At 38.5% G+C, this 25,340-nt stretch overlaps 1 protein-coding gene across 1 annotated transcript in view; it reads right to left on the bottom strand.

Annotated features, from left to right (window-relative positions):
* ODAD2 (outer dynein arm docking complex subunit 2) overlaps positions 1 to 25,340 on the bottom strand; it is a 187,059-nt gene that overhangs the window by 57,330 nt on the left and 104,389 nt on the right. The window contains exons 18-19 of the mRNA XM_060095515.1: positions 14,317 to 14,505; positions 12,954 to 13,175 (exon numbers count right to left, since the gene is read on the bottom strand). Of these exons, the coding sequence (XP_059951498.1) occupies positions 12,954 to 13,175; positions 14,317 to 14,505 (411 nt within the window). The remainder of the gene's footprint in view (positions 1 to 12,953; positions 13,176 to 14,316; positions 14,506 to 25,340) is intronic.

The raw sequence follows: 25,340 nt of genomic DNA, 5'->3' as shown, positions 1-25,340 counted from the left end.
AAAGGGAACCTTCTTGCACTGTTGGTGGAAATGTAAACTGATACAGCCATTATGGAGAACAGTATGGAGGTTCCTTAAAAACCTACAAATAGAACTACCATACGACCCAGCAATCCCACTACTGGGCATATACCCTGAGGAAACCATAATTCAAAAAGAGTCATGTGGGCCTCCCTGGTGGCGCAAGTGGTTGAGAGTCCGCCTGCCGATGCCGGGGATGCGGGTTCGTGCCCCGGTCTGGGAGGATCCCATATGCCGCGGAGCGGCTGGGCCCGTGAGCCATGGCCGCTGAGCCTGCGCGTCCGGAGCCTGCGCGTCCGGAGCCTGTGCTCCGCGACGGGGGAGGCCACAACAGTGAGAGGCCCGCATACCGCAAAAAAAAAAAAAAAAAAAAGAGTCATGTACCACAATGTTCATTGCAGCTCTATTTACAATAGCCAGGACATGGAAGCAACCTAAGTGTCCATTGACAGATGAATGGATAAGGAAGGTGTGGCACATATGTACAATGGAATATTACTCAGCCATAAAAAGAAACGAAATTGAGTTATTTGTAGTGAGGTGGATGGACCTAGAGTCTGTCATACAGAGTGAAGTAAGTCAGAAAGAGGAAAACAAATACTGTATGCTAACACATATATATGGAATCTAAAAAAAAAATGGTTCTGAAGCACCTAGGGGCAGGACAGGAATAAAGATGCAGACATAGAGAGTGGACTTGAGGACATGGGGAGGGGGAAGGGTCAGCTGCGTTGAAGTGACAAAGTGGCGTGGACATATACACACTACCAAATGTAAAATAGGTATCTACTGGGAAGCAGCCACGTAGCACAGGGAGATCAGCTCCGTGCTTTGTGACTACTTAAAGGGGTGGGATAGGGAGGGTGGGAGGGAGATGCAAGAGGGAGGGGATATGGGGATATACGTATGCATATAGCTGATTCACTTTGTTATACCGAAGAAACTAACACACCATTGTGAAGCAATTATACTCCAATAAAGATGTTAAAAAAATTAAAAAAGAAACATTAAAAGTCCTTTGGGCAGAAAGAACAGGACACCAGATGAAAGTACGCATTACAGAAAAGAATAAATACTAGTTTTTCCTATTTATTTAAATCTCTGTAAAGGATAACTATTCACAGCCGAAAGTAAGCACAATGTATTGTTGATTTTTTTTAACATATGTAGGAGTCAAGTACATGGCAACAACAGCACAAAAGCTGAGAGGACAGGAAAGGAAGGTGTGTTGTATGATTCTTAAGCTACATGTTTCCAAGTATGCTATAGCTTGAAGGTACACTATTGTGCTGAATAAAGTATGTATACTGCAAAGTCTAAAACAACCACTGAAATACAGCGGAGAATCATAACTAATAAAGTGACAAAAGAGATAAAATGGAATAATAAAGGGCTTCCCTGGTGGCGCAGTGGTTGAGAGTCCGCCTGCCGATGCAGGGGACACAGGTTCGTGCCCCGGTCTGGGAAGATCCCACATGCCGCGGAGCGGCTGGGCCCATGAGCCATGGCCACTGAGCCTGCGCGTCCGGAGCCTGTGCTCCGCAGCGGGAGAAGCCACAGCTCTGCAGCGGGAGAGGCCACAACAGTGAGAGGCCCGCACACCTCAAAAAAAAAAAAAAAAAAAAAAAGGAATAATAAAAAATTTAATTAACCCGAGAGGAGACAGAAGAAGAAAAGAAAGAATAGATGGGAAAAATAGAAAACGAGTAAGTTGATATATTGAAAGCCAGTCATGTCAATAGCACATTAAATGTAAACAGTATAAGTCCCCCCTCATACTTCCCCCTCAAAGGCAGAGACTGTGATTTGAATAAAAAAGCAAGCCCCAAACATACATTGCCTATAAATAGCCACTTTAAATAAAGATATACAAATAGGTAAATGGATATAAAAAGCTATCAAATTTAGCATACTAATACTAACCAAAGAAAAAGTAGTAGGTGTTCTATTAGTAGCAGAGATGGCAGATTCCAAAATAAAGAATATGATGAGGGATAAAGATCATGTCATAGTGATGAAGGATCACTGACAGGACATACTATTCTTAAATATTTATACACCTAATAAGAGAGCTTCAAAATATGTGAAGAAAAAAAGAGCTGATAGAACTGCAAGTAGGAATTGGCAAATCCACAATAATTGATAGAACAAGTAATGATAAAATCAATAAAGGTGTAGAATACCTGAACAACAATATTAACCAACTTTGTATTAAACTTTATAGGACACTTTACCCCAACCACATCAGAATACTCATTTTTTTCAAGTGCACATGGAACATTAACAAGATAAACCATGTTCTGGGTCATAGAACAAGTCTCAAATGTTTTTAAAATATTCAAGTAATACAATGTGTGTTCTCTGACTACAGTGGAATTCAATTATAAACCAATAACAGAAAGGCCACTGGAAAATCCTCAAATACTTGGAAACTAAGTATCACATCTCTAAATAATCCATGGATCAAAGAGGAAATCAAAAGGAAAATTAGAAAGTATTTTAACTTAATAAAAATGAAGACACAGTTTATCAAAATTTCTGGGATGCAGTATTAGAGGAAAATTTGGACAACTAAGCACATTTATTAGAAAACAATAAAGGTATCAAACCAATTACCTTTGTTTCCACTTTAAGAAACTAGACAAAGAAGAGAAAAGGAAACCCCAAAGTAATCAGAAGAGAGGAAATAATAAAGATCACAAAAGAAATCAATGAAATAAAAATCAATAGAGAAAAATCAATGAAACAAAACTGGTTGTTTGAGAAGATCAATAAAATTGATAGACCTCTAGCCAGACTGATCAGGATAAAAAAGAAGACAAAAATTACCAATATCAGGAATGAAACTGGTGCCAAAACTACAGATTCTATATATATTAAAAGGATAAGGGAATATTTTAAACAACTTTAGGCCAATACGTTTGACAATTTAGATGAAATGAACTAATTCCTTGAAAGACACAAGGTATCAGAAGAAATAGAAGAAATCTTCTCTCTCAAGAAGAAATAAATAACCTGAACAACCCTATATTGATTAAAGAAATTGGATTTGTAGTTTTAAAACTTACAAAAATGAAAACTTTAGGTCCAGATGGCTTCACTTGTGAATTCTACCAAATATTTAAGGAAGAAATAATACAAGGGCTATTAAAACTCTTCAGGAAGATTGAATAGGAAAGAATACTTCCCAACTCACTCATTGAAGTCAACATTGCCCTGATAGCAAAACAGAGAAAGACATTGTAAGAAAAAAAAATACTATAAAAATGAATATAGATGCAAAACTCTAAGCAAAAATTCAGCAAATTAAGTTCAACAATGTATGAAAAGGACAATACATCATGACAGAGTGGGTTTACCTCAAGAATGCTGGGTTGGTTTAACATCTGAAAATGAATATAACTCTCCATAATAACAAACTGAAAAAGAATAAGATGATATCAATAGATATAGAAAAAGCACCTGACAAAACCAGCATCTATTCCTGATAAAAAAATTCTCATCAAAGTAGTAATAGGAGAGAACTTCCCTAACCTGGTAAAGGTTACCCATGAAAGATCTGTTGCTAACATTAAACTTAATGGTGAAAGACTGAACGCATTACCCTAAGATAAAGAATAAGACTAAGACATACGCTCTTACTGCTTCTTTCCAACACTGTACACAGTTTCTGGCCAATGCAATCAGGAAAGAAAGATAAATAAATACATCTAAGTTGGAAAAGAAGAAAGTCTTTACTTGCAGATGACATGATTGTTTATGTGAGAGGCTGGCAAACCACAATCTGTCCTTGTATGGCTCACAGAATGAAGAGTGGCTTTTGCATTTTTGTATGGTGGTAAACAACAACAATGGCAACAATAAAAGAAAGAAGAATCTGCAACATAGACTATATGCCACCCATAAAGCTTAAAATATTTAGTATCTGACCTTTTACAGAAAAAGTTTGCCTACCCCGGTCTATATAGAAAATATGATAGAATCTCCAAAAACCTACTAGAGTAAATAAGTGAGTTTAGCAAGGTTGTAGAATACAAGATCAGTATACAAAATCAATCACATTTCTTTATAATATCAATTAACAATCAGAAATTGAAATTTTAAAAGTACTATTTACAATAGCATCAAAACATATTGATTACATAGGGAATAATCTGTACTGATTACATAGCGATTATGTGAAAAACCCATATGATGAACACTACAGAATGTAGCTGAGAGATATGAAATAAGATCTAATTCAATGGAAAGATAGTCCTTTTTAATGGGTCACAAGATTCAATATTGTTAAGATACCAATTTTCCCCAAAAGATCTATAGATTTAATGTCATTCCAATCAAAAATGTTAGGAAGCATTTAATGTAGAGAATGACACACTGATTTTAAGGTTCATATGGAAATGTAAAAGAACTAGAATAGCCAAAACAACTTTTAAAAGACAGTAAGGTAGGAATACTTATACTATCTAACTTTAAGGCTTATTTATTACAAAGCTACAGTAATTAAGACAGTGTGGTATTGGCATAAATATAGACAAATAGAACAAGGGAACAAAACAGATATGTATTCATTGATTTTCTTTCCAAAACTACAAAAGAAATTCAGTGGAGAAAGGGCAATCTTTTCAACAAATGATGCCCTTATGCCCCCCAAAATTAGCTTCAATTCCTACCTAGCATAATAAACAAAAATTTACCCAAAATGGATCATAGACTTAAATGTAAAACCCAAAGTTTTAAAACTTCCAGAAGAAAACACAGAAAATCCTTGGGACCATGTGTTAGACAAATATTTCTTAGATATAGCACCAAAAGCATGATCCATTTTTTAAAAAGATCAGTTAGATTTCATCAAAGTTAAGAATGTCTGCTCTTTAAAAGACGCTGTTAAGAGAATAAAAAGACCAGCTACAAAGTGGGAGAAAATATTTGCAAAGTATACATCTGGTAAAGAACTTACATCCAGACTATATACAGAACTCTCAAAACTCAATAATAAGGAAACAAATAATGAAATTTTAAGATGGTCAAAAAATTTGAACATTTTCCCAAAGCAGTTATAGAGCTAGCATATAAACACATTAAAAGATGTTCTACATTATTAGTCATTAGGAAAATTGAAATTGAAGTCATGAGATACCATTACACACCTATTCAGATGCCTCAAATAAAAAAGACTGAACACACCAAGTGTGACAAGGGCACCCCCATACACTGCTGGTGGAAATGCAAAATGGTACAGCCGCTTTGGAGAGCAGATTTGGCAATTTCTTCAAACGTTAAACACACACATACCATATGATCCAGCCACTCACTGGTAGGCATTTACCCAAGAGGGGTGAAAGCGCATGTCCACACAAGACTTGTACATGAATATCCACAGCAGCTTTGTTTGTAATAACCCCAAATGGGAAATAACTCACAAGTCCATCAACAAGTGAAAGGATAGCCAAATTGTGGTATATCCATACAATGGAATACTACTTACTCAGCAATAAAAGAGTGAACTATTGATACATGTAAGAACAGAGATGAATGTGAAAGCAATTAAGCTGAGTGAAAGAAGCCAAACAAAGAAATCAAGCACATACTGTATGATCCTATTTATGTTAAACTCTAGAAAATGCTAATCTATAAAAACTAAATCTATATAGATAGAAAGCAGATCAGTGGTTGCCCCAAGACAGAAAGGGGCAGGAAAGAAGCTTTACCACGGGGTAGCAGGAAACTTGGTGGGATCATTATATTGATTTGGTACTGATTTCATGTGAGTATGTGTATGTACAAATATATATATATGTCAAAACTTACCAAACTGTATACTTCGATTATGTGCATGCATATGTCAATTACACTTTACTAAAGCTAGTATATTTTTAAGTTAAAAAACAAAAATGAAATAAGGAAAATGTTTGGCATATGAATAATGTTAAGGTTAAACAGGATAAACTAAAATCTAACTTACTGGAAACCTTAAGTAATCATACATTTCTTTCTCACTTTAAAGGAAAAGTTCAAATACTGTAATAAGAAAAAAGTCAATCAGAAACAAATCTGTATATGACTCTATGTGTGGTATTGTAATATATTCAGTGATATCTAATAGTCCTAACTAAGTAATTTAATTGCATATCATCAAGTGAACTAGATATTCCCAGCACTCCAGGGAATATCTGAAATGGGAGGAGAGTACTCAAAACCATAAAGTTACATGAAGCGTTTTAATTAACCAAAAATATTATAGTTCAATCAAACATTATGGAGACTTGCATATGGACAATGAGAGTTCCTGAGTAATCTGAGTACCTAAAGTCCATTTACTTGACTCAAAAGCATTAGTGATATTTTTCTTTCCCTGTGCCAGGCTTCAAAAACCAAGGGGTGTGTTAGCTTCTGGGTTCATCTTCTGGTACTGTGGGTGCCACTATGCATGATGAGTCTGGGAACAGCCAAGACCACCCTTTTAGCTCTACTCAAATTGAACCACTCTTCCGTCACTCTGCCACTGCTGGGAGTACTCCAGGTTGCATTTTCTGCAGTCTCTTCAATTTCCTGCCTTCCAGAAAGTTATGGTAGTTTTTACCTGCTTGGTATAGACATTTGCAAAACAAACCCAGTGTCACGATGGGGAAGGGAGTTTCATGCTTCTTAAAGGTGCTCATCTTCTTTCTATTTGATCAGTTTTTCTGTCTTAGGAAAGGGCTTGTCTTGCTCAGTTTTTCTGCAACTTCTTCTATCACTCGTTCTATCACTTTCCTATGTTACAGTTTTGTTATAATTAGCAAATGACTTTGGAATATCTCCTAGATGTCTCATATTTTCGATACAGTTGCCAACAGCTCTGCTTCCATGTTCGCAAGGTTTTGTAATGACACAGACCCTGGGCTGATACTTTGGAGAAGGAAGTCTGTGTGAAACCATAAAGAGGGTAAGGACTGGATTATTCCTACCCATTGTATGCATCAGACCAGGGGGTTTATTAGTTCCTACAGAAGAGATGCTTGCCGGGAGAGCCTCTACCACAAGGATTGTTTTTCATAACTGACGGCTTAGCAGTATTCAAACACAAACCCTTTGGAAACCTACTCTTCCTTTGGCTTCTAGGGCTCCTGGTTAACGGGCTGACTTCCTGAGTTTGCTTTGACAGTTCTTCTTCCTGGTTTACATGCTCCGTGAGTAAAAATGTAGACATTTCCCAGGCTTCTCTAAACTCTCAGCCAAAAACGTCTTAACCACCCTCATTCACGGCTTAATACTGCTCCAATGACACTTCCGGAATCTGCCCTCTCTCCTGTCTCTAGACTATGCTGTGGAACAAGAAAACCACTAACCACCTGCTGAGAACTTGAACTGTGGCCAGTCCAAATTGAGATGTATCGTAAGTATAAAAACACACACCAGATTTTGAAGATTTAGTACCAAAAAAAGATAATGTAAACTATTAGTATTTTATTATATTGATTCATGTTGAAATAATATCTTGGGTGTACTGGGTTAAATATATTACTAAAATTAATTTTACCTGTTTCTTTATCTTTTCTTAAACTGGGGCTACTAGAAAATATAATATTACATATGCGGCTCACAATACATTTCTATTGGATAGCATTTGCTCTAGACCTAAAATTCAAACTGGCTGTTTAAACGGAACACATTCTGACTGCTGTGAGGTGATGGATGCCTCACTGTGGTTTTGATTTGCATTTCTCTAATGATTAGTGATGTGGAGCATCCTTTCATGTGTTTGTTGGTAATCTGTATATCTTCTTTGGAGAAATGTCTATTTAGGTCTTCCACCCATTTTTGGATTTGGGTTGTTTGGGGTTTTTTTGATATCGAGCTGCATGAGCTGCTTATAAATTTTGGAGATTAATCCTTTGTCAGTTGCTTCATTTGCAAATATTTTCTCCCATTCTGAGGGTTGTCTTTTTGTCTTGCTTCTGGTTTCCTTTGCTGTGCAAAAGCTTTGAAGTTTCATTAGGTCCCATGTGTTTATTTTTGTCTTTATTTCCATTTCTCTAGGAGGTGGGTCAGAAAGGATCTTGCTGTGATTTATGTCATAGAGTGTTCTGCCTATGTTTTCCTCTAAGAGTTTGATAGTGTCTGGCCTTACATTTAGGTCTTTAATCCATTTTGAGTTTATTTCTGTGTATGGTGTTAGGGAGTGTTCTAATTTCATTCTTCTACATATAGCTGTCCAGTTTTCCCAGCACCACTTATTGAAGAGGCTGTCTTTTCTCCATTGTATATTCTTGCCTCCTTTATCAAAGATAAGGTGGCCATATGTGCGTGGGTTTTGATGTAAAAAATAAATAAATAAAATTTAAAAAATAATAAATGGAACACATTAGAAACTGAACTTAATTTATTCCAGACCCTCAAACCTGCTCCTTCTCTGTTACTACAGAATAAACACCAGTTGGCATTCACAGATACACTGCATAATGTCAGCTGCTACTGTTGAGGAAATTGCACAGGGAAAGAGCTAACTCTAGAATAAATTACTTATGAACAGGGTGATAGGATGACTCTGGTAATTGTCAAAGAAACTGTCCACATTGCTCATGGGCAGCTGCTGCAGGAATGTTTGCAGGACTAGGAAATAACTCTATACAGCTGTGCCTCGGTGTCCAAGGGGGAATGATTGGTCCCAGGACCCCCACGGATACCAAAATCCACGGATGTTCAAGTTCCTCATATAAAATGATGTAGTATTTACATATAACCTACACACATTGTCCTGTGTACTTTAATTTTTAAAATTTTTTATTGAGGTATAGCTGATTTACAATATTATATTAGCTTCAGATGTGTGACACAGTGATTCACAATTTTTAAAGATTATACTCCATTATAGTTATTATAAAATATTGGCTCTATTCCCTGTGCTGTACAGCAGATCCTTGTAGCTTATCTATTTTATACCTAGTAGTTTTGCCCCTTTTAAATCCCCACACCTATCTTGCCCCTCCCCCCTTCTTTCTCCCCTCCACTTACCACTAGTGTATTCTCTGTTACCTGTGAGTCTGTTTCTTTTTTGTCATATTCACTAGTTTGTTGCATTTTTCAGATTCCATATATAAGTGACAACATACAGTATTTGTCTTTCTCTGTCTGACTTATTTCACTCAGCATAATGCCCTCCAAGTCCATCCATGTTGTTGCAAATGGCTGAGTTTCATTCTTTTTTATGGCTGAGTAATATTCCAGTTTATATGTACACTGTGTAGATAAATATATCACATCCTCTTTATCCATTCACCTGTTGATGGACACTTAGGTTGCATCCATATCTTGGCAATTGCAAATAATGCTGCTATGAACATTGGGGTGCATGTATCTTTTCAAATTAGTGTTTTCATTTTCTTTAGATATATACCCAGGAGTGGAATTGCTGGGTCATATGGTAGTTCTATTTTTAGTTTTTTGAGGAACCTCCATTCTGTTTTCCATAGTGGCTGCAACAATTTACATTCCCACCAACAGTGCAAGAGGGTTCCCTTTTCTCCATGTCCTCACCAACATTTGATATTTGTGGTCTTTTTGATGATAGCCATTCTGACAGGTGTGAAGTGATATCTCATTGTGGTTTTGACTTGCATTTCTCTGATGATTAATGATGTTGAGCATCTTTTCATGTGCCTGTTGGCCATTTGTATGTCTTTGTTTATTTATTTTTATTTATTTATTTATTTATTTATTTTTGCTTTTTAAAAAATTTTTTATTTTTTTACAAGTTTATTGGAGTATAATTGCTTTACAATGCTGTGTTAGTTTCTGCTGTATAACAAAGTGAATCAGCTATACGTATACATCTATCTCCATATCCCCTCCCTCTTGTGTCTCCCTCCCTCCCACCCTTCCTATCCCACCCCTCTAGGTGGTCACAAAGCACCGAGCTGATCTCCCTGTGCTATGTGGCTGCTTCCCACTAGCTATCTATTTTACATTTGGTAGTGTATATATGTTCATGCCTCTCTCTCGCTTTGTCACAGCTTACCCTTCCCCCTCCCCATGTCCTCATAGACCTAGAGTCTGTTATACAGAGTGAAGTAAGTCAGAAAGAGAAAGACAAATACCATATGCTAACACATATATATATGGAATTTAAGAAAAAAAAATGTCATGAAGAACCTAGGGGTAAAACAGGAATAAAGACACAGACCTACTTGAGAATGGACTTGAGCATTTGTATGTCTTTAAATCATCTCTGGATTATTTATAATACTGAATACAATGTAAATGCTATGTAAATAGCTGTAAATACAATGTAAATGCTATGTAAATAGTTGTAAATACAATGCAAATGATATGTAAATAGTTGCCAGCACATGTGGCAAATTCCAGTTTTGCTTTTAGGAACTTGCTGGAATTTTTTTTTCTGAATATTTTCGATCTGTGGTTGGTTGAATCTGCAGATGTGGAACCCATCAATATGAAGGGCCGACGAAGCATTTGCCTAGAGAGGTGCTGTAGCATTTAGGAACAAAACAGTCAGGGATTTGCCAAAATAGTGGATAAAGTTCACATGCATTTGAAGTCAGAAATGTTAGCAGTTACACAACGTGACACATTCACCGCAGGGACCTTAACCACCCTGATGCGCCACATATTTTCTTGCCTTGTCTTGGCTACTGGAATCTTCCTCTTCACCTAGCCTGAAGTCTGGAGTAATTTTTGACTCAACACTTTCCTTTATTCCCCATGTCCAAGCAACTACCAAACTGCACTGGATTCTACCAACACCCACTACACTACATCCACATTTTTTACCTCAAAACCAAAGAAGGGACACAGGTCCTTATGCTTCCCGGACAGCCGCCTGAGGGAGAGCCCATCACGAGGCCAGCCTCTGTTCGTGACAGAGTAGCCTACAGTAAACTTACAAGAATTGGTTCTTTACACTTAACCTACAGTAGAAACAGCAGGTAGTCAGGAATGCCGATAGGCAAGACAGAGAGGCCCTCAATACACCCTTAGATGACCCGGGAAAGTGTCTCAAGGGCAACAGACCCAACCCCCTCTGTTTTCCTCTATCCTGTCCCCTCACCCTAATCATTTTTATTGCTTTATTTTTTTATTTATATAAGCTGTGTGGGTGGGTGAACACAGTTTCAACATTTTTCATAGCAGAATACAATTCATAAATGATTTTGGATTACCTACTGACTTGTATTAGGAGAAATAATTGAGAGTTGCATATATACCTGGCATATATGTCAATTGAATGGTAACACGTAAACCTATTAAATTTGAAAACTTTCTGAGTAGTCTAGAAATTCTGCTTTTAAACTGACAATTGTCTAAGCATGTTACGTCAGACACTTTATCAGGCTACTTAAATTTATAGTTTCATTTCTTTAAAAGTCTTTAGGTTGTGCGTATTAGATTGTCCTTGTTCAATAACAGAATGTGTAGTTTTAAATTAGAAAATCTTCTTTTTTGAAGTGTGAACATAATCACATAGAAGTGATGACATTTTTACCATTCTTTAAGTAACTGTAAACATTCCAGTATATTTTTTATAATTAACTTTAAACAATTAGTGCTTAGTTTAAAAGGTGCTTTTTATGCCAGTTTTTTGCTTGAAAAAATTAATATGGCCTAACTTTTGTGCCGTAAAAATGGATTTATAATGGAAAAGTTGACACATTTAAATGTAAATTGGGTTTAATTTCAGAAAAATTAACATCGTATTCTTCAGCCATAATAGGTTTAAAGGATAAATTAAAATAATGGCCTCAAAAAATTACCAACTGGGGCTTCCCTGGTGGCGCAGTAGTTGGGAGTCTGCCTGCCAATGCAGGGGACGCGGGTTCACGCCCTGGTCTAGGAAGATCCCACATGCCGCGGAGCAACTGGGCCTGTGAGCCACAACTACTGAGCCCGCACGTCTGGAGCCTGTGCTCCGCAACAAGAGAGGCCGCGATAGTGAGAGGCCCGCGCACCGCGATGAAGAGTGGCCCCCGCTTGCCACAACTAGAGAAAGCCCTCACACAGAAACAAAGACCCAACACAGCCATAAATAAATAAATTAATTTAAAAAATTACCAACTGGCATTCTAAGAGTCTTATTCCTCCAAAGATGTTTCATATTCAGCATATATAAGTTTGACAAGATATGATTAACTTAAGATTTTATTAGCTTTTGTCTAAAAGACCAAGCTAACTTTGGGTATACATTTCAAAGTGTAAATGCAGCTGGCTGTCAGAGGCTCCAAACTGAGGTAACAGACAGTAAAATTACATTGTACAAGGAAACAAGCCATAGAAGAGAACTAGAATTTGAAATCAATTTTTTCCTAATACTTGTAAGCTGTTCACGTACTCTTAAGTATTTTTCTATCTATCAAAATATTCCACTCAGAATAAGCTCTAGGTGGTTTCCAATGTATAGATATATCAAAGTCTACGTGCAGAAACTTTCCCACCTGGATATTAGTTAAAGGCAAAGAAAATTTGATGCACAGTTTTTTTTTAAAAAAAACATGTCTTTGAATTGGTTCTTTGCTTGTGGTTAAGACTGGCAACACTGTCTAGTTGCTATTTGTCAGCTCCTTTGTTGTGCAGTTGGTGCCTATATTTTATTATTTAAGTGCTAAGTAAATAAAATATTAAACAGAATTATGAATACCACTGATTATTCCTGCACTATACATTTTCTTTAATCCAATTCAGATTATGGAACTTGTACTTATTTAACTGAGTACATTTTATAGTTTCCAATTTAGAAAAATTCTGTCTCCACGCAACTTTTCTGCAGCACAAATCATGATAATGATAACACACGGCTCATTTGCAGCCATGATGCAACAAGTGGGCAGTTTTGTGTGTTCAAATACCCCTTTCAGTAAAACCTTAACATCACTTAAGTTTCTTTCCAACCTACACTGACGTAACTTGAACTAAACCACAAAGTTGGTCAACAGTACCTTCACTGCGCCATTCTCGTGCATGGTGATGCAGTTGTCGGCATCTTCTGAAAGCTGGTACAAGGCTTGGGCCGTCGCTCTGTGCACGTTGGTGTCATTTGATTTCAGGTACCGCACTAATGGAGCCACTGCCTTGTGCTCGCCAAAGGCCACTCTGTTTCTGCCCCACGTAGAGCAACGTGAAATGGCTTCTGCTAGATGACGTCTCAGTTTATCATTATTCTGCACACGGAGAACAGATTACGGTAAGTGCATCATAATGACCCTGTGACGCTTATGCTCTAGGTGTTTATTACCCACTGGCTGCTCAGCTGGTGTCTTGATGGGAACTAGTATTCTGGCGGGTCACCAATGCATCAAGGTTCAATCCTGCATTTTCCTTTTATGAACTGAGTGGAGTGCATGCAGGTAAAGGCGATCAGGTGTCTGGTATTAGTTATTTGCTCAAGGCTCAATTTCCTTTTGAGTAAGTCTACTCACAACACAGAGCTACAGATCAGCGAGTGGCCAAGTAATAAAAACAACTAAGGAATACTGGACACTCTTAAGGGAGCCTGCCAGGTAACTGGGGGAAGTGCATTAATTCTACTTCTTCACCTTAGGAATTCTTCCACATCAGGAATACACCTTGGTTCCCAAGAGGGAGAAGACAATGCAGCAAACGAGGACAGGTTTTGAGTCTGCCATTTTCCCTTCTGTATTGTTTACGCAGACCACATACTTCTTTTTGGATGTAATTACCTCATATAGGTATAATACAACTGAATAACACTAAAATTTTCTGTCTATTAATTGTACTGTTCTCTTGATTCAGGTCACAACTTGGTGTCCTTAACTGAAACTGGCAGATATTCTCAGGAATTTAGTATTAGACTGGCCCAAAAGTCTTCTAGACCAAGCAGGCTTCCAATCATTGAATTTCTGCTCCACGACTTTTCTGCCAAGTTCAAGCTATGCTCAAATACCTCTGGTCATGGTGAAGTCATTATCTCTCAGGGCTGCTTGTTCTATCTGGCACAACTCTGGGTAAACAATACAGCGATTGCCAAAATCTTCTAGCTCAAGAATGCCATCAACCCAAGCTTGCTAAGCTGGGAGAGGAGCGTTTAACTTCTAAAGCTGGCATGAACAATTATCTTAAGGCTCGTAATAACGACGATGGTGATGATTTCAGTTTGAAATACACTTTCACATTTATTAGCCTCAGAGAAACTAAAATGAATTCACTAAAACCTCATACCTCACCAGTGATAGATATTAAACTTGAATCCAGGTCTCTGGATTTTAAGCTCATTGTTTTTGCTACTACACCGTGGTATCTTATGACAATATGCATTTTGAAATAAAAAGATACCTTACTTACTGTATATGCTAGTTTGGACAGTAAAGGGACAACTCCATGATCTGTGATAAGAGCTAAATTTTCTTGATCTTTTGCTATATTGGTAATAGCAGCACATACACTCGCCAAAACTTCTTCATTATCTGATTTCAGTAAATTGACAAGTCGTCCCAAACCACCGATAAAGGAACGAACCATCTCTCCAGCATCCTAGATAACAATAAAAATAAAGATGATATCAAAAATAAACCTACGTTTAGCATTTTTTAAAAAAGCACAAAGTAATGATAAGGCTGTGAGGTATACTTTCGGCATGAAAAAAATTCAGTTTATTTATAGGTTATATAAATATTTACATGTTATGTTATACACACATACATACCTGTATGTATGTATGTATGTATGTATAACACATACACAGAGACAGTTCCGTTTCCACAAATGTGTACTGAACAACTATATCGTGAGAGTCGCTGTGATGACTACTGGGGATGTAGAAGTTAACAAAACACACTGAGTCTTATTATTGCAGTAGTTATGTTCTATTAAATCATCACAGAAACAGAATTAGCTAATACTGAACCACTGCTACTAGGGGAGATACAGGGCTAGCTTCCTGCAAGCCTCTGGTCACACTGTCATGAACTGATCAAAATATAACCTTGTTTTATGTGTGCTTCTGTGTAAAGACATCTCATTTCATATACGTTAACTCATTAACACTGAACCCATAGACAATACACTATAACTCATGCCTGAATGAAGCTTATCTAGCACATGTATTTTCTCCATAAGGCACATCACAGCTTTCTTGCACTTAGGAACACTAGACTGCACTTCAGTGCTATGCATGGGGGCCATTTTCAACAGTGAAACCAACAAAAAACACAAAAACGTGGAAAACGTGGCACTAAGCAGACTGCACAACGGAGGCTTATTGATGGTCCAAGAGCTGAGACAAGAGGGCAGAGCGTCAGCTTTGCTCAACCTCCGCTGAGAGTGAGCGTGTCGGGCAACTTAAAATTTTACTTTTCTGTGCGTGTCCAAGAATGACTGAGAAAGTGCCCTGAGTGCTGATCTGGGAGTTACAAAAAACGTGAGCAAGGAGGTGACGCCCCAAATAGAATCTGCGAACAACATGGACTGACTGTGAATCCCTCTTTAGCCACCATGTTGTTACAATCTAGTGGGGAAGACGGGCGTTAGGAAGCTACAAGTAGACCGAGTAGCATTAATGGGGAAGAGGGAAAGACACTACAAATACGTGTGACAAGGGACTCTCGGCTGGTGTAAAGATTCAAGGAGTGCCCCTCCACCATGATGTTTGCCAGCTGAGACCTCAGGGGTGAGGCGTTATCCAGAGTGAAGGGGATTCTGGGAGAGGAACCGAGAGTGGGAGACTAGGTACTTTCTTCTAGGTCAGGATGGTTAGAGCATAAAATAGGAGAGGGAGAACGGGAGAGCATGAGACTCGCTTCGGTGGCATTCGAAAGCCGCTGAAGAGGCTTAGTAACTGTGTGTGGGGAAGCAGGAGAGGCGATTTTCTCCATTTTGCCTCATGGAAGGTCCCTCAAGATGGCAGGGTTGGGGCAAAGAATGGCGCTGGGAACTCAGGCTGTTTCACAAGTTCAGGTAACAGGTGGTGGTAGTTTGGAGGAGGTGATGGTACGGCCTGGAGAGAAGGGTGTGGACTTGTGAGGATTAACTGGAGAAGATAAGGACGAGTGATTCAATTCCCATGCTTCTGACTTGACCTAGTGGTGTTGATAATGTTGGAAAGTGGGGTTTGGTTTTGTTTTCTTGGTGTGGGAACGGGTGGCGTTAGGTAACAGAAGAAGTCCCCACAAGACATTGAAGTGGAGGAATCCACTGAAGGAGTCAGTTGGCTTCGCGGGTCTGGGGCTCAGGAGTGAACCCCAGGCTAGAGGCAGAGACTTGGAAGTTATCAGCATAAAGGCCATAACTGAGGTAGTAAGTGAGAAAGAGCGGGCTTTCTGTCCCGGTATGGCCATGTGGGCAGAGACAAGGAATTCGTCAGAGGAGCCTGGAGATCGATGGCGAAACAGGAGCCCCACCTCCCCTGGTGTTGGACAGCGGCCGCGTGGTGTCCACCAATTATTTGGCACCATGGTTTTCTCAAATGATAGAAATTCACATCTTTTGAGTACCAATTACATGTCAGGCACTTTGTGCATGAATTATCTCAGTTAAACCTCCAAATAACCATGCAAAGTAGATACTGTTTTTCCCTTTTTGATTTTAAAAACTGAGGTTCAAAGATGTTGAACCTCATAAACTAGATTGTATCACTCACGACGGCAGGGGCCGTGCCTCAGCAAACTCCGTGATCCTTGTACATCATGAATCTGATTCCTCATCCCCATACCTCCTCAGTCCTTCCATAGCTCCCCCACCCTGAGGATAAAATCCCAACTCCGCACATGCTTTACAGCCCTTCCCAGTGCACCCCTGGGTTCCCGCCTCGCCCTCCCTAACTTGAGCCCCCTTCCCCAGCCCCACACACACCCTAAGCCAGTGGCTCCCCAGAGGAGCTAATAGCCAGAATCTTGAAATGTTCTCTGAGAATGTACTTCAGCCAGTCTGTGCTGCAGCCTAGAAAAAAAAATCTGATTCTTTAAAAACTCTCCTGGTGAGTCTGAACTTCAACCAGTATTGGAAGCACTGTTTATGCATTAGTCCTTTGTTTCACGTCCTCAGATGTGCTGCCTGCATGTCTCCATGCCTTTGCACATGCCCTTTTGTCTGCTTTCCCACTGGCTTGGGGATTCCTACACATCCTCAGCTACTAGCTAATGTACCATTTTCTTTGGGAAGCCTTTCCTGAACCTCAAATCTGAGTTAAGCCGCTCCTCCTATAATACCTGGTTCTTCTCTGTTTATTTTTTTATTTTTTAATTTATTTATTTTATTTATTATTTATTTTGCGGTCTCAGTTGCTGCGTGTGGGCTTTCTCTAAGTTGCGGCGAGCAGGGGCCACTCTTAGCTGGGGTGCCCAGGCCTCTCATTGTGGTGGCTTCTCCCATAGAGGAGCATGGGCCCTAGGCGCATGGGCTCCAGTAGTTGCAGCACACAGGCTCAGTAGTTGTGGCTCACGGGCTCTAGAGCGCAGGCTCAGTAGTTGTGGTGCACAGGCCTCGCTGCTCCGTGGCACGTGGGATCTTCCCAGACCAGGGCCCAAACCCGCGTCCCCTGCACTGGCAGGCGGACTCTCAACTACTGTGCCACCAGGGAAGTCCCTCTTCTCTGTTTATAATACTCTATGCAGTATTAGCTTATCTGTTTGCCTTTGACCTTGAACTGTAAGTTCCAGGAGGGCAGAGACTCTGTCTAGCTCAGTGTTATACGTCCAGTGCCTAAGCCAGTTTCTAGCAGTGAGTACATGCTCAATTAAAATTTATTGAATTTGATTATATGCAAACTTGCAGCTATGGAAGGAAAATTTTCACTCCTAAGCTTCTAGGAGATGATGAAGGAAGGGCCTAAGTCAGGTTCTTCCCAATTTTAAGGGCAAAGCATCTTTGTCCACAACATGTTGCCTCTCCTGATTGCTAGGTGAGATGGTATCAGCAATATTGGTGGGCTTGTTCTCAATGTCAAATTTAAATATAATTTCTGATAGTTAGGACATACTTCCTAATTCTGATGTATCAATAAAATTATTTTGAAAATATTTAATTGCCATTTTTTCTAAAATTCTACAATAAAGGCTTTTAAGTAATACAAAAGAAATTATCTTTCTACATTGTCACCTTATTACACTTCTGTGCTTTAGGATGCAATCAAATCAAAAGATTATAAATGTGAATTTATTAACCTCTGGTCAAACATCCAACTTAATTTAATCCAAATTACTCTTTGAGGTAGTACTTGGTAGTGGTAGTTGTAGTAGTATTTCCACCTTATAGATGAGAAAAACCTCAGAGAAATGAACTAATATGTGAAAAGAAAATGGATAAGTGGCAGAAGTGGGGTTTGAATCCAGATACGCCCAACCTTTTCTAAGGGATGTTATATGCATCAATAATCGAATAAATTTATCAATTATATAATTAGCTAACAATTGTTTTCTTGAGAAAAAAACTGGAGGAATTCCTGAAAGATGATGGTGGGCATAGTTTTTGAATCTCCCTATGGAAACAGAGCAAGTATTATAGCAAAACAAAAAAGGGATAACACATACAACAATATTCAGTGACTAGACATCTACACCAACCCCCAAATACAAGCTGATCAGGACAAGTTACCAAGCGCTACAAAGCCCACATGCTCTAAGAAACTCTGAAATCTGCAGGGGAAAAGCAAAGGGAAACCAAATTGCCATTAGGTCTCATTGGAAAGCTCAGGAACAGCAACAGAAGCTGGGAGCTGACTTTTCAGGCTCTGATGGATGGAAAGACTAAACGGACACACAGGTATGGTGGTGCTAGAATGTTCTGTAGATCTGAGTCCCATGAATTCTTAAAACTGAAGCCCTGTCACAGGACAAAGCCAGCACTGAGGAGAAACTACTGGGGTTGCATCCTAATTGAGCAAGGCAAGGATAACAGGAAGAAGAGAAGAGAAAGTCCAGATAAAAAGAGGGCAAGAGAGCACAGGAGCCTGAACCTACTCTCCATCACTATGAAAATAGCAGAAATGGCATCTTAAGAACCATGAACTTAAAAATGCTACCCTGGCCCACATCTCTCTCCTAAAAGACCATGAATACTCATTTTAATTAAAAATGCACAATATATTCGCGCCCCGGTCTGGGAAGATCCCACATGCCGCGGAGCGGCTGGGCCAGTGAGCCATGGCCGCTGAGCCTGTGCGTCTGGAGCCTGTGCTCTGCAACGGGAGAAGCCACAACAGTGAGAGGCCCGCGTACAGCAAAAAAAAAAAAAAAAAAAAAAAAAAAAAAAAAGCACAATATAAAAAGACCACAGTCAATTTCCATTTAGAGTTACTACAAGAAAAAAATGAAAAAACAAAAAAAAGAAAATCATAGAAAGTATGATTAGAATTATTAAAGCTCACAAATTAGGTGATTAGTAAAAACCCATTTTTAAAGATCCATAAAAAGTTACAAATAAAATAAAAATTCATTTTGGAAATAAAGAGTAAACTAGAAGTAACACAAGAATGAATAAACAAAATGGGAAACATCTTTAAATATAGCAGTGGAAGAGTAACGAGAGTGATCGCATCTGCCTCCGACTCAAGAACTTCCTGAGGTGCGCGGGAGGAGACCCAGCGAGCCTGTGTCAGCGAGGTCGTGGGCGCGGCTCGCCATGGTCTCCTAACGTTTAACATCTGTGGGACCGTGAAGTGTTACACTCAAGCCTACAGGCCCCTCCAAAGTTTATTTGTTTTGAAGGTGAGACTTCTTTTTCTTTTTTCCTTTTTAGCTTTAAAGATTTTAGAGGGCTTCCCTGGTGGTGCAGTGGTTGAGAGTCCGCCTGCCGATGCAGGGGACACGGGTTCGTGCCCCGGTCTGGGAAGATCCCACATGCCGCGGAGCGACTGGACCCGTGAGCCATGGCCGCTGAGCCTGCACGTCCGGAGCCTGTGCTCCGCAACGCGAGAGGCCACAACAGTGAGAGGCCCGCATACCGCAAAAAAAAAAAAGATTTTAGACACATGACTTCTTGCCTCACATAGTTTCTCTGGAAAGGAAGACAGTATATTTGAGGATGGAAAAAGTAATTATTCCACCAAGACTGTCTTTCACTAAATGTTAAGCAGCTGGGAAATCCACCACGTTTCCCACCTTCTCATGTGTCTTAATATCTAGTCTTTGCCAACTTCACCACTGGTACAATATGGGTTATAGACAATTCAAATACTAACCTGTAATGGAAAAATCTTTAATAATAATAATGATAATAGTAATAATAGTAATAGTAAAACATAGAAAGAGAAAGACAAATACCATATGATATCACTTATATGTGGAATCTAAAATACGACACAAATGAACTTATCTATGAAACAAAAACAGAATCACGGACATAGAGAACAGACTGGTGGTCGCCAGGGGGAAGAGGTTGGGGGAAGGAGGAGTGGGAGGATGGGGTTAGAAGATGTGAGCTTTTATATACAGAATGGATAAACAACAAGGTCCTACTGTAGAGCACAGGGAACTATATGCAATATCCTGATAAACCCTAATGGAAAAGAATATAACAAAAAGAATGTATATATATATATATAACTGAATCACTTTACTGTGCAGCAGTAATTAACATAACATTGTAAATCATACTTAAATAAAAATAAATAAATAAATAATAGTAATACAATAACAACAGCCTAATTCTTTTACAGTTTACAAAGGACTCCTGCATACATTATCTCATCTGATGCTCACAGCTCTGTCTTAAGAAGACATGACATCCTCATTTTATAGATAGGAAGGCTAAAGGTTCATGCATAATGCATGACAAAACTAAAAAGCAACTTTGGACCTCCTGATTTCTCATTTAGTGTCTTTTCACTACACACTGTGTGCTTGGACTTGGAAGTGCCAACAGTTGAAGTTGTCACATTACAGTTAGTTTATAAACAGTCAGAAGAAGCTTCCCAATTTAGAGAGTTAATAATTCCAAAAGAGATGAAGCTACTTTGCCAATGACATTTCCCAAGACAAACAAAAACCATAATTGAAAAAGAGAATATGAAACACCTTCATGCTGCTATCAAAGTAAAGCTTGAATGGTTGAATAAGTAGGAAAAGATGTCAAGTTCAAATTAAACAAAATTAAGTCAAATACACAAATGTGATGAAAATATAAAGTAGCAAAATATTTTTGGTTACAATTCAACTAATAGGAAAATATTAGGACAGATTATTATTTACGGATTAATGAATAAAACAGGAACCCGGATGTTTGGCAGAGCAGGTAAAATAACAGGCTTGAAACTCCCTCTCTTGCCTCCAGCAAAAATGAACCGGCAGCTTTCTGAGGCGGTGAGGTACACAGAATGCAACTTTAAAGCACATGCAAGACAAGTGTAACATGACTTCAGAAAGAAAGTTTTGACCAGAAGGCTATAAAAACACTGCTCTGTGCCACATAGAGCCCATACAATGCATAATATAATATTTGAAAGAGATTTTAAAAGAGTACATTGCATATAAAAAATTTCAAAAATGCTACATTCACATTAGAATAGCATGTCAGAGAAACCAAAACTGAACAGGCAGATCTTGTCCTAAAGGTATATTCAATAAATTGCTTTTCAAATTCTAAATATACCTCTATATACTCAAGGAGAGCAGACAGTTTGTGTGGCTTTCACAATAAGACCCTTGTTCTGTTCCTGATAGTTAACAAGTCCTACAGCTTAAATATATATATATATATATGATCTAGAATTACTTTACACTTTCAAATGTAGTTCTTCAAAAATCAAAAATAGAACATCACTGATCATTCCTTTCCTTCTGAATTGAAGGAACAATAAATTAATTTCCAGTGAAATAAATGACATGGTGGCTCACAGTCTAGATTTATGTAGCAGAAAACGTATTAAACATTGAAGTTGGCTTTATCCAATTAATTCACAAGATAATTTTTTTTAATTTAATCGTTCTGATTTTTTTCTACTTCCTTAGCCTAATTTAAGATAATCTTTTAAAATATCAAGGTCAACTGTGATTTTCCGGTTTTACTATGTCCTGTGTTGATTCTGCTTTAGATGCCATATTCTGTTAATGAGGAGGTCTAATTTGTGAAGCACCACTGTGTATTCAGAGGCTTATGGAGGTAATTAAGTGACCTTCTTACCCAATGATGTATTTGAAAGAAGTCTGTAAGTACAAGGTGCTAAACAAATATAAGACATACTATCATAAAGTACCTATTGCATGTAAATCTGTACATATACATATGCATATATATATTTAGAATTTTTCCCACCTGTAGTCAATAACCCACAGATTAAGATGGGTAAACCAGTTTCTGGTTAAGATCCAATCAGTGAGTTGTGCAGATCAGGCTAAGAATAATACTTGAAACCATAATCTTGACTGAAAAACATTAACTGTATGAAATACTACACCTCAAAAAACAAAAACAAAAACAAAAAACAGGGAGTCTCTAATTTATGAAGAAGTTCTTTTCCAAAAGTTTACTTGTTGGGTCTGTTACATCATATATTTTTTTTTATAAATATGTGATTAGCTTCCCAGTTCATCAGATGAATCTCTTTAACTCATAATGAACATTATACTACCTGCAACTAATTTTCATGAATGTTCTTCTAACATTTGAAGCCAGCTACCTCGTCTCCCTAATTTTCTGTGTGTACCTTTAACTAATTTTCATAGTAAATGGTTTTCATCGGTCTTGCCTCTCATTTATCAAAGTTCCTCTGAGGACACACCGAGTTTAACACAGCTCCAGATGTGGTCTGACTAGAACAGAGACTGGCGGACTTCTTACCTCCTGAGATATCCGTGTGGAACCTCAGAAACGTAAGGTACTATTTTACGTTATGGGATTCAAAATAAATAAGATCTAGATCAGTGGTTCTCAGCCTTGGTTTCACATCATAACCACCTGGGGTGATTTTTTAGAAATCTGTATGCCAAGGTCTCAATCTCAATATACAGAACAAGGGTTAAGGCTCTTGCATGAGGATATTTTTTTTAAAGCTCCGAAGATGATGCGTATCTAGACTGGAGAATAACCAATCTGGATAATTATCAAATTGTGTTGCTATTACTTCCAAAATCATAGCATCAGTGCAAAAATGATTAACTTAAATGCCCAAGTGCTTGTGGAATGGTAGGGTAAGGATCCGATCGTCTATAACAACAGTGAGTAAACTGGCAAAAAAGGGCAAAATCAACATTTTTGGAACTCTCAAACTTAATGAAAGGCTTGTAACTGGGGTGTTTATTCAAGAAAAACAGCTGAACTTCAGTAAGAACAGTGAGCTTTGTGGCATCTTGACTTTACCACCTTCCTCTCCCCAGCTCTGCAGTAGCCTTGAAAACCAATGGCCTGGAAACCATGGTATCTGTGAAAAACCTGCAGCCTGGCAGCCACAGGAGGGGGAAGAATGGGTTTGGAGCTCCCCCAAAAGCCTCATTACAAAAGAATGGTCACTGTTTGACCTGAATGGCAACTTTTAGGAAAAGCTCCAAAGGCTTGTCTTTACCTCAGGACTCATTTAATGAGGAAAGTCCTATCCTCAGGGTGTGTCTTAAAAAAAAAAAATCAGTGGCAATTATTGAACATAAAAGCTGTTTGAGATGGCAATATCAGTTGGGACAAACAAGAGGTTGGACAAAACAAAAATTTTAAAGGAAAATCTTGGAAATGTGAGGTCTATAGACGGCTGTGAAAAATTCCACCATATTCCTGGGGCTTTAAAATGCCACAAGCAAGTGTAGGGATATGCACGTGCTCAGAAAAGACCTGAGGCGGCTGCGATCGCTTGTCTCTGCCTGACCGTGAGGCCTTACGTGAGAAGTGAAGGGTAAGACAGATGTGTGAGCTGCTAGTGTTCAATGTCTGCCATAGAATGTACACAGGGCCCCACACCAAACGGTAAGAAATCTAATGAGGCAAAGTGTTTCAGAAAACCTCTATCAACGCATTAGCTGTCCAATGAGCTAACTGAGAAGAAACCTCAGTGGTCAAACTGAGAAGGAACACAGATGTTACAGAATTAGTCAAAGAAAGTCAATGACAAACAATAGCAAAAACAACAACAAACAGCAAGAACACAACCCCTGAAAAGGGGGGAATCTGATTTCCAGAGTTTCTAAATTATATTATTTTAAATATAAGGTTTCCAATAAAAAGTTATAAGACATAACAACAACAAAAAAAGTATGCCACAAAGTATGCCCCAGGGAAAGAAAGCAGTCAATAAAATCTGACTGTAAGGAAGCCTGTGCCATGTTGGACTTATTAGATAAAGACTTTAAATCAGCTATTATAAATATGTACAAGGAACTAAAGGAAACCATGCCTAAACAATTAAAGTTTGAGAACAATGTGTCAGGAAGTAGAGAACATTAATAAAGAGATTTAACTTATTAAAAAAAAAGTCAATTAGAAATTCTGGAGTTGAAATGTTCAATAACCAAAATGGGAAGTTTACTATATGGGCCCAAAATCAGATGTCAGTGGGCAGAAAAGAAACTTGGTGAATTTGAAGATAGGTCAGTTCAGATTATCTAGTCTGAGAAGCCAAACAAAAAATGGAGAAAAATGAACACATGCTCAGAGACCTACAGGATACCATCAAGCATACCAACCTATGTATATGAGAGATCTGGAAGAAGAGAAAGGGACAGAAAGAATATTTGAAGAAATAATGGCAAAAGCTTCACAAATTTGAGAAAAAAAAATTTAACCTATATATTCAAGTATCTTAAGGAATTCCAAGTATAATAAACTCAGATACACACCTAGACACATTATAATTAAAGTGCTGAAAGACAAAGAGAGAATCTTGAAAGTTGCAGGCTGCACTTGAAAGTTGTACGTGGCTATCATGTACAAGGGAACTTCATTAATACCAGTATCTGACTTCTCATCAGAAAGCATGGAGACATTTCCAAAATGGTGGACTTAGAAGCACCAGACACTTGTTCCCCCATGGAAACATTAAATAAACAACTGGCTAAAGTAACTTTATAGGAGCTCTGGAAACCAATTCAGAGATCTATAGTAAATAAACAAACACTGAACCAAGATAAAGTCACATTCAGAACTTCAGGAAATTTCCTGGCAGTTTTACTTGCCCATGTCCCATCCCCTTCCTGGCAATGCTACAGGTCAGGAGGAAGCGGGCCAATTCCCAGTCCCCTCCCTTGACCAGAACAAGAGGAACAGAAACGACTTGCAACACTCTGGCCTGTGGATGAGCTACCTGAGAGACTGGTCCCTGTCTCATGTGACTAAGAACTAAATGTGAAATTGTGGTGTATGCTGGACCTCAGGTGGCAGAAGCTGTGGAAGACAATGGTACTCATTGTGGGGTGTGAAAACTGCAGGGGGACTGCAGACTCACAGACACCTCA

This window comes from Mesoplodon densirostris, chromosome 4 (assembly GCF_025265405.1).
Source record: "Mesoplodon densirostris isolate mMesDen1 chromosome 4, mMesDen1 primary haplotype, whole genome shotgun sequence".
Classification (NCBI taxonomy): Eukaryota; Metazoa; Chordata; class Mammalia; order Artiodactyla; family Ziphiidae; genus Mesoplodon; species Mesoplodon densirostris.
This window is presented reverse-complemented; position numbering and strand designations above follow the sequence as displayed.